This window comes from Oryctolagus cuniculus, chromosome 18 (assembly GCF_964237555.1).
Source record: "Oryctolagus cuniculus chromosome 18, mOryCun1.1, whole genome shotgun sequence".
NCBI lineage: Eukaryota > Metazoa > Chordata > Mammalia > Lagomorpha > Leporidae > Oryctolagus > Oryctolagus cuniculus.
Window position 1 is genome coordinate 9,796,160 of NC_091449.1, and position 9,504 is coordinate 9,805,663.

General features: G+C 62.4%; 1 protein-coding gene across 2 annotated transcripts in view; it reads left to right on the forward strand.

The window, feature by feature from the left end:
- Positions 1-9,504, forward strand: part of LIG1 (DNA ligase 1) — a 33,112-nt gene extending 23,608 nt beyond the window's left edge. For both annotated transcript variants that reach the window (XM_051837430.2, XM_051837429.2), the window contains exons 20-28: positions 807-917; positions 1,392-1,463; positions 2,966-3,110; positions 3,263-3,345; positions 4,375-4,527; positions 6,759-6,812; positions 7,879-8,022; positions 9,149-9,241; positions 9,320-9,504. In XM_051837430.2, coding sequence (XP_051693390.1) covers positions 807-917; positions 1,392-1,463; positions 2,966-3,110; positions 3,263-3,345; positions 4,375-4,527; positions 6,759-6,812; positions 7,879-8,022; positions 9,149-9,241; positions 9,320-9,403 — 939 coding nt within the window. In that variant the 3' untranslated portion in view covers positions 9,404-9,504. The remainder of the gene's footprint in view (positions 1-806; positions 918-1,391; positions 1,464-2,965; positions 3,111-3,262; positions 3,346-4,374; positions 4,528-6,758; positions 6,813-7,878; positions 8,023-9,148; positions 9,242-9,319) is intronic.

Here is a 9,504-nt window from a genome sequence, read left to right on the forward strand (position 1 = left end):
GACTGAGCGAGCCCGTCCTCTGACACCCCCACCTCCCCCATTGCTGTGTTGGTCGGCAGAGCCGGCCTGCGTGTTCTAGATTCCTGTGGGTGACGTCACACGGCTCCTCGCCTTCTGGTTCTGGCTGCTTTGGCTCATCCGCTGCATGCGGGTTTCTTGGGGTCCTGCGCTGGAGGCAGGGGGTATAACCCAGGCTTGCCGGGATCGCCACCCTTGCCACGCTCACACCGGGGCCGTGCTGTTGGCTCTGAAGGGGAGGAGTGACATTCTGCCGGCCTGCCCTGGTGTCCGGAAGCCAGGCCCTCGTGCTGCACGGCACCCGGGAGCTGGGGGCAGCATGCTGGAGGGGGCAGGCATCTTGGAGGGGGTGAGGGGGTGTCTGCTGGAGAAACAGAGTGTAGCTGAGGGGCCCAGGGAAGGACCAGGGGCTAACAAGGAGAGCACAGCTGTAGGGAGTCGTAGCAGGGCCGTGCCTTGGTCCCACCTTGGTTGGAGGGGTCAGTGGGAGCTGGGAGACCTGTGGGCTGGGTGCAGTGAGGTGCTGGGAAGCAGGCGCCTTGGACAGACTCCACAAGTTCCCTGGGAATCATGTGGGGGAGATGGAGACGGCGATGACCAGGGCCTCTGGGTTTCCAGCTCACAGGGCCACAGTGAGTCCTTGTCGGGGTTCAGTTCTCTCCCTCGCAGTGGAGACAGACGACAGCCGTGTCCTGGTGTCTGAAGCTGACCCTACGGAAGGAGCGGGGGGTCTGGCCTGACGCACCTCCCAGCTGTCGCAAGCCCCCGCCTCTCCCTTCCCTTTCCAGATTAAGCTCCCGTCAGTCACATCCTTCATCCTGGACACCGAGGCCGTGGCCTGGGATCGGGAGAAGAAGCAGATCCAGCCATTCCAGGTGCTCACCACCCGCAAACGCAAGGTACCGTCAGCTGTGCCGTCACCTCCCATGGTGCCACACTCCTCCACCCTCCTCCCCATGCCATTCTCTCCACTTTTGCAAAAAATCACTGCCACTGCCCTAGCCATCACATTCCCACCCCGACATCTCGGTTTGGGAAGGGGACAGGCCCATCTGCACCCTGCCATTTAACTGTGAAGGAAGGGGCGTTCCCAGAGCCCCCACAGCGTGCACTGTGGCAAACTTCCTCTCACTTCCTATCGGCCACAGTGTGTCACGTCCCCACTGCTAGCTGCAGGGGTGCTGGGAACCAACGCCTGGTGCGGGGGATGAGCTCTGGGGGATTAGCGGAGTCCCCATGCGTCAGGGCCTGAGCTGTTAGCTGGGGAGGAGGGCGCAGTGCAAGGGACCGCGGCAGCCTCGGGCACCATGGGCGCGGCCCACCCGGTCCTGTCTCTGCCTCTCCTCTCCTGATGTCCTCTCTGCCCTCCTCAGGATGTAGACCCATCGGAGATCCAGGTGCAGGTGTGTCTGTACGCCTTCGACCTCATCTACCTCAACGGACAGGTGAGTCCTGGGTGGCCAAGCTTGGGCCTGCCTTGTCACAGTCGAGGCCACGCTCGGGCAATGGTTCTCTGTGGGGCCCTTCCGAGGGGCCTGCGAGTCCCTCCCCTCCCCACCCCTCCCTGGCGGCAGATTGCCGGATTGTCCACAACAGGCAGGAACACCCAGCCTCCAGTAGAGCCCCGCCTTTTGACATAGGCGTGTTTTCTTGGACGCCTCACTTAAGTTCTGATAGGACAAACTTCATGGAGAGTCCCCTGTGGTGTCGAGCGCCTGGTCTGGCAGAGGTGAGCCCGCCCTCCTCGCGCTGGGCGAGGGAGCCTGAGCGAGGAGACGCCGTCCCTCTTCCTCCTCTCTGATGCTGCACAAGGCAGAGGCTCAAGCCGTGCCCAGGTTTGAGTGTAGTCAGGCGGGTTTGCAGGGCAGGCGCCACCAACGCTAATGAAGCCATCACGAGTGATTCCTAAAGATCAACTTTTACTTACTTGAAAGGCAGAGGGAGAGAGAAAGAGATCTTTCATCTGCTGGTTCACTCCCCACATGGCTGCAATGGCCCCAGGCCTCTGCCAGGCCAGACCCAGGAGACTGAAGCTCCTCCGGGCCTCCCACGTGGGTGACAGGAACCCAGTACTTGGCCGTCCTCTGCTGTTCTCCCAGGTGCATGAGCAGGGAGCTGCATCAGAAGCAGAGCAGCAAGACTGAGCCCGGGGCTCTGATAAAGGATGCCAGCCTCATAAGTGGAGGCTTACCCCGCCGCACCACAGCGCTGGCCTCAGGCCTCACCCGTTTGCTTCCACGTCACCCATGCCTGCCTTTGCCCCATGTCAGAGAAGCTGCACAGCTGTGACCAGAGAGCTGAGAACATGCCAGCACCCGGCTCTGGGTCCAACCAAGAGCAGACGGAAACAGCAGCAAGATGGTGTCTGTCCTAAACACTCACAGGCTTTGTCTGTCCGTGTCCCTGAGCAGCACGCGTGACAGCCATGTGCATACTGGCACAGGTGGCCTAGCGGCGCTCTAAGTACAGAGAATGTGGGGGGTTGCGGGCAGATAGTGCGCTGTTTTACGGTAAGGACCGGAGCTCCCTGGGTATCTGAGGGCTTCGGTATCTGAGGAGCCCTGGGCCAGTCCCCATGGGCAGAGAGGCAGCTGTGTTGATGCCGGGGTTCGTAGCCCCTGGGTAGCAGGATTTCCTCCCCGGGCTTCTCTGTTAACCTTACGGTCACTCACGCCTTCTTTGCCTTTATTGGGCTGGTGTTAGAAACAGGAGAGGCTTAGAAGTGTTCGTGGGAATGTCACGTGGGCTGGGGCTCCTCCCGCCTGACGCCCTGAGGCCCGAGGCCCTGTGCTTAGGATTCCCAGGATCCTCCCGTCAGCCCGGAGCCTCTCACGGCTTTCCTAAACCCTGTCGCTTCCTGTGACCTGTACACGTCCTGTGGGTCTGGAGTCAGGGCCGCCGGGTCTGCCCACACCGCAATGCCCGCCCTCTCGCCCTCTCTCCCCAGTCCTTGGTGCGCGAGCCCCTGTCCCGCCGCCGGCAGCTGCTCCGCGAGAACTTCGTGGAGACAGAGGGCGAGTTTCTGTTCGCCACCTCCCTGGACACCAAGGACCTCGAGCAGATCGCCGAGTTCCTGGAGCAGTCGGTGAAAGGTGAGGGCCCCTGTGCTTCTCCCCACCGAGGTTTGCAGCCTCTCGTGACCCGCGCTGGCCCCAGGCCCCAGCGCCAGCCGTGGAAAATCACTGGAGTCCCTGCCCGGGCCTGGGCAGGGAGCTCCCAGGGACCCTGCCTGTGTCTCCTCCAGACTCCTGCGAGGGGCTGATGGTGAAGACCCTGGACGTGGACGCCACCTACGAGATCGCCAAGAGATCGCACAACTGGCTCAAGGTAATCCCGCCCACCCGGCCTTCCCCGCCAGCCTGTCCTGAGGGGCCGTGGGTGTTGGGGCTGGCACCGCCCCGTCCAACTCTGGAGCCTCCCCACACCCCACCCAGCCCCACACTGCTGCCCTGCAAGTCCCGTGTGTGAGCTCAGCAAGAGGTGGTGGCAGGCCCTGCCCCCACCACGCTCCGCGAATGCAGGCAGTCTCGGGAGGGCTCTGCTCCAGCTTCCTCCACGCAGGAGAGTGCAGGGCAGTGCTGGCCTGGGTGGGGCTGGGCCGGAACCAGGGCTGTGAGCAGTGCACTTAGCACCGGCTGCTGGGGGCCAGGGAACGCTTCCAGAGGCCGTGTGTGAGTCAAGTCCCCAAGTACAGGAAGGGTCGACCACGGGGGGGTCGGAGGGGACTGCAAGTGCAGAGGCCTTGAGGGGGCCGGGCTCAGTGGCAGGCGAGTGAGGTCAGAATGGCCAGCAGCACCTGGGACCACCGCCCTGAGATGAAACTGCCAGTGAGACTTCGAGCCGGGGTGGCCCGTGGTCTGACTGCATGGCTCCTCTGCTGCCCCGTGGCTCAGGACAGGCACAGCAGGGGCTGGGCAGAAGTGGAGACACTGGTGTGAGGAGTGGGAGGCTCGAGTGGAGAGAGGGGCCAAGGGAACCAGGTCATCCCGTGTGTGTCACTCGCCCCTGGCCTAGGCATTACTGTTGTACTCTGAAGGCTAAGTTGCCTGGCATACAGTTGGTACTTAATAAATGACGTGACTGGAGACTCATGTTCTCTGTGTAAGGGAGTGCGTGGAGGGAACCACTTGTCCCCAGGCTGAAGGACAGCGGCACCAAGGGGGCTCCACATCCCCGCCCAGCCCTCTCCTCCCACTTGCCTCTCCTGGAGCCTGGAAGCCCTTTCCTCACACGGCCTCTTAACAATGCATCTTCGTCCTCAGAGTCCCTGTGAGGAGGCCTGGCCCGGGGCCCTGTAGCCACAGCACTGAGGTCTGTGCCCAGCACCCCCACCGCTCTTTCCTTCCCTCCCCGCAGCTGAAGAAGGACTACCTGGACGGCGTGGGCGACACCCTGGACCTCGTGGTGATTGGCGCCTACCTGGGCCGGGGGAAGCGTGCCGGCCGCTACGGGGGCTTTCTGCTGGCCTGCTACGACGAAGACACCGAGGGACTGCAGGCCATCTGCAAGGTCTGGGCGCCGGGCCGACCCCGGTGGGGGCTTCCTGTGGCGCCTCAGGAGGGCCCAGGTCCATAGACAGACAGCCCTCCCAGTGAGGAAGGATCCGACTGCAGCAGGGCTACTGTGGACGTCGGGAACCGCGTCCGGCTGCCTGGTGCTCGCTTAGCCTAGAGAGGACTGTCCCTTCTCTGTGACAGGAAGTCTGGCGGCAGCGGCCCCTGCAGGGCCTCTTCTCTCCCCACAGTTGTCTTTCTGATGGGCTCTGGTCTCGTCGTCGCAGTGTAGCTGCAAGTGTGCCGGCCATCAGGGCCTTGCATGCTGCAGACACCAGAAGAGAGGACCCAGGCGGCAGCACTGCGGGGCAGGGGTGGAGCTGCCGTTTGGGAGGCTGACATTCTGTAGCGCAGTGCCTGGGCTTGATTCTCCACACTGCTTCTTCCACAGCTCCCTGCTAGTGGGCACCCTGGCAAGCAGCAGGTGATGGCCCAAGTAATGGGGTCCCTGCCACCCACATGGGAGACCTCGAGAAAGCTCCTGACTTCAGCCTGACCCAGCCCCAGCGATGGCAGGCATTTAGGGGTGAACTAGTGGGTGGGAGAATGAGTCTCTCTCTCTCTCTCTCTCTCTCTCTCTCTTTCACACACACACACACACACACACACTGCACTTCAGATGAGTAAATAATAAAGAACAATGCACAGGGCCAAGGCCTGTGCCTCCTGGAATTTCCCTCCATGGCTGGTCCCTGTCTGCAGGGGCCACTGAGAAAGTCAGGCCTTTATGGCTGTGCAGTGTGACCGGGTCTCCCTCACCCAGCAGACTGAGTGAGAAACAGCACCAGTAACTCCACAGAGGCAGTTTGCTTTCTTTCTTTTTATTTATTTTTGTAAAGATTTATTTATTTGAAAGGCAGAGTTACAGAGAGGCAGAGGCAAAGAGAGAGGTCTTCCATCCGCTGGTTCACTCCCCAGATGGCCACAATGGCCAGAGCTGCGCCTATCTGAAGCCAGGAGCCAAGAGTTTCCTTTGGGTCTCCCACACGGGTACAGGGGCTCAAGGACCTGGGCCATCTTCTGCTTCTTTCCCAGGCCACAGCAGAGAGCTGGATCGGAAATGGAGCAGCCAGGATTTTAACAATGCCCATATCGGATGCAGGCACTGCAGGCGGCGGCTTTACCCACTGCGCCACAGCGCCACACATTTTAAAAATCTATTTATGTTGCAAGACAGTGACATCTCCCATCCCCTGGTTCACGCCCCGCAAAGGTCAGCAACAGCCAGGACTGGGCCAGGCCAAAGCTGGGAGCCCGGGACTCCAGCTGGGTCTCCCACGTGGGTGGCAGGGACCCAAGCAAATGAGCCGCCCCTGCTGCCTCCCAGGGCACACACTAGCAGGAGACTGGACTCGGAGTGGAGTCGGGACTGAAGCCCAGGCTCCCCAGCGTGCCCTCCCCAGTACTTTATTCTGTGAAGCTTGGGGTGTGACGTGGAGCCTACGACAGCGCTCTGAGGTGCAGCCGCGCCGAGTTCCTGAACCAGTTCTCTGCACTTGATTTCAGCCACTTGTCCTTAAGAACGACGTCCTCACTGCACTGGGTTAGCCTGTGTGGTCTGTGACACAGGTGCCTTTGCAGTCCAGCAGTGTCAGTCTGTCGCCACCCAGCAGTGCTGGGATAGAGCTCCATTTGTCCGACGGGCAGAGATGCCGTTTGCTGGCCCACTCCCCAAACACTTGGCGACGGCCAGGACTGGACCGGGCAGGGCCAGGAGCCAGGAGCCAGGAGCTCGGAGCTCGGTCATGGCCTCCCATGGCAGGGATCCAGTTGCCTCAGCCATCACCTGCCTCACAGGGTGTGTGTTGGTAGGAAGCTGGATCCATAGCAGAATGAGGATTTGAACCCAGGCCCTGCGGTGTGGGTGCACGTGTCCCCCGCAGGGCCTTGACTGCTGCACCAAAAGGCCTCCGCTAGTAGTATCATCGGCACAAAAGGCGAAAAGGTGGCTGAGGTTCTCAGTACCAGAGACCCAGTACCAGTACCACTGTGCACAGTGGGTGAGCAGCGCCTCGCTGTGATGCCTCACGCCTGCTGCTCGGGCGGGGCGGGAAACCTCGGGGTTAGGATTGGAGATGATGGTGAGCTCAGGGGGTGACCTCCCAGACAGGACCAGAGCCAGAGGATGGGGTCCCCACACCGCACCCCCATTCTGTGGGTGTCCTCTGACCCGCGTCTTCCCTGCAGCTGGGGACCGGCTTCAGCGACGAGGAGCTGGAGGAGCAGCACCAGAGCCTCCAGGTGAGCTGCGTGGCCTCTCAGCCTCCGCCGTCGGAGGGTTCAGGGTGCGGGCAGGAGGGCGGCGGGGTCAGGCCCCAGCTCTGCCGGCTGCTGGTCACAGGACCGTCTCCGGCCCGGAGCCTCGGTCACACCGGGGCTGCAGGGCATCTCCCTGCTCAGGGCCTTGTCACACTGGAGCCACAGGGCCGTCACCCCACCCAGAGCCTCGGTCACACTGGGGCTTGCCGAGCGCCATTCAGGTGTTCCCGGGTTGTGCCCGTGGAACACTTAGAGAGCCCCGGGTGAGAGGGGCGCTGGGGAATGCGAGCCCTGGGTGTGGTGTCTGGATCGCGGTTCTGCCTCCGTCCGTGCTATCCTCCCTTTCTGTTCCCTCCTCTCTCTGGGCCTTGGCTCCCTCCCTACCCCTCCAGCTCTGGGTCCCTCTTCTTCTGGGTCTCCGTTCCCATCCCTTTGCCTCTGTAGTGTCCCGTCTCCGCTGCATTCCATTTCTTTCCTTTTCCTGCTTCCCTTACTACCCCTCTCAGCCTGCCTGCTCCCTGCCCCCTCTCTCTGCCTGCCCCCTCCCTGCCCCTCTCTCAGCCTGCCTCCTCCCTGCCCCCTCTCTCAGCCTGCTTCCTCCCTGCCCCCCTCTCTGCCTGCCCCCTCCCTGCCCCCTCTCTCAGCCTGCCTCTTCCCTGCCACCTCTCTCTGCCTGCCCCTCCCTGCCCCTCTCTCAGCCTGCCTCCTCCCTGCCCCCTCTCAGCCTGCCCACTCCCCGCTCCCTCTCTCTGCCTGCCCCCTCCCTGCCCCTCTCTCAGCCTGCCTCCTCCCTGCACCCTCTCAGCCTGCCTCCTCCCCACCCCCTCTCTCTGCCTGCCCTCTCTCTCAGCCTGCCTCCTCCCTGCACCCTCTCTCTGCCTGCCCACTCTCTCAGCCTGCCTCCTCCCCGCACCCTCTCTCTACCTGCCTCCTCCCTGCCCCCTCTTTCTGCTGTCTCCTCTGTCCCCATCCCTCATTTTTCCACCTTGTTCCCCACCCTTGGCCTTGGCGAGGATCTGAGACCCTCTCTTCCTCTTTCCCACTGCAGGCCCTGGTGCTGCCCGCGCCCCGCCCCTATGTGCAGGCCGGTGGTGCCGTGGCCCCTGACCACTGGCTGGACCCCACCACCGTGTGGGAGGTGAAGTGTGCGGATCTCTCCCTCTCTCCCATCTACCCTGCTGCCCGTGGCCTGGTGAGTGCTGGGCTGGGTGTGGCCTGTAATGGATCCCAGTAAGGCAAGCAGGGAGCAGAAGTTTCCTGGCGGCTCTGCCCTCGGGGCCAGTGCTGGGGACGCACCTGCCGTCTTCAGCAGGGCGGGTGTCCGGGGAGGAGCAGGCGCTGTCCTGGAGATTCCTCTGATCCTTCAGAGCCCAGCTGGCACCTCTTTTCCTGGTTGGAAGTGGGGGAACGTGTACTTCTGATCTGACTTGTCTCATTTCCGACTCGCACGGCACGTTAGAGCCAGGGCGCCTGGGCAGTGCTCACGGGCAGCCATGCCCGTCTCCTGTCTGCCCGGGACGGGGACAGAGGTGTGTCGCTCCCCCATTCGCGGAGGAACGACACAGGACCCTGCGCTGTTCTTTTATCTGCTTGGCCCTTCCCGGGTTTGCTGCTGGTTCTTCCCGGGTTGGCTACCGTCCCTTCCACCTCCGTGGAGGGGCGGCTCCCCCTGCCACTTTCCCCACTTCCGCGGGGGAGCGGCACACCGCCGGCCGGCTCTCTCGGGGGCTGCTCAGATGTTATCCGCTGGTTCCTGGTGCATGTTTTCTCTCTCCTCCTTTATAGTCCTCTTCCACCAATCCCAACTCTGCTACCCACATGCCGAGCACGCTGCTCTCCTCCAATCAGGAGCAAGATCAGCTCCTGCAGCTCATCAGTCAAATTGGCGAGAGGCAGCTGTGTAGAAGTTGTTTACTCCTCTCCCAGCGCCATATTGTGGGAGAGCAGATGCATAGAATAAGTCTTAATTCCAGTAAGGTAGTTAGTCCGAGTTGCTCCCCACAGGGGTGGGGACGTGAGCGTCTCCACCATAAACGTGCAGGTGCCTGTGAGGCTGGAAGGTGGGATTTGAACCCATGATCTGGCTCTGGATCCAGGCCTGTGCCTGTCGTAGCGGCTGCTGTGGCGGCCAGTATTGCTCAAGCGCTTACACAGCAGGCACCAGGCGTCCACACGTTTCTCAGCTTCCTGAGCCCTTACCACAGCCTGGTGCTCAGCCCCTCTGTGTGGATCGGGCGCCGAGGCCAGAGGGAAGGGGGAGGGAGACGACCGGAGGTGGCTGTGGCCGCACGGAGGTCGCAGCATCACCCCTGCTGCAGGTGGACAAGGAGAAGGGGATCTCCCTTCGCTTCCCTCGCTTTGTTCGCGTCCGGAAAGACAAGATGCCGGAAGAGGCCACCACCGGTGCTGAGGTGAGGCTCTCGGGAAGGGGGTGTCGGGCCGGGCCTGCTTCCGGGAGAGGGCCCGCCTGACCACCGCCTCCCTCGCAGGTGGCCGATCTGTACTGGAGGCAGAGTCAGATTCAGAACCAACAGTACGAGGACTCGGACACCGACTTGGAAGATTTCTTCTGAGCCCCGCCCGGCTGGAGGACCGCAGGGCAGCGCCCGAGCTTGAGTTCCGTGTCTGGGACTCATTCACTGACTTCCCTCAATAAACAGTCGTCAGACACCCA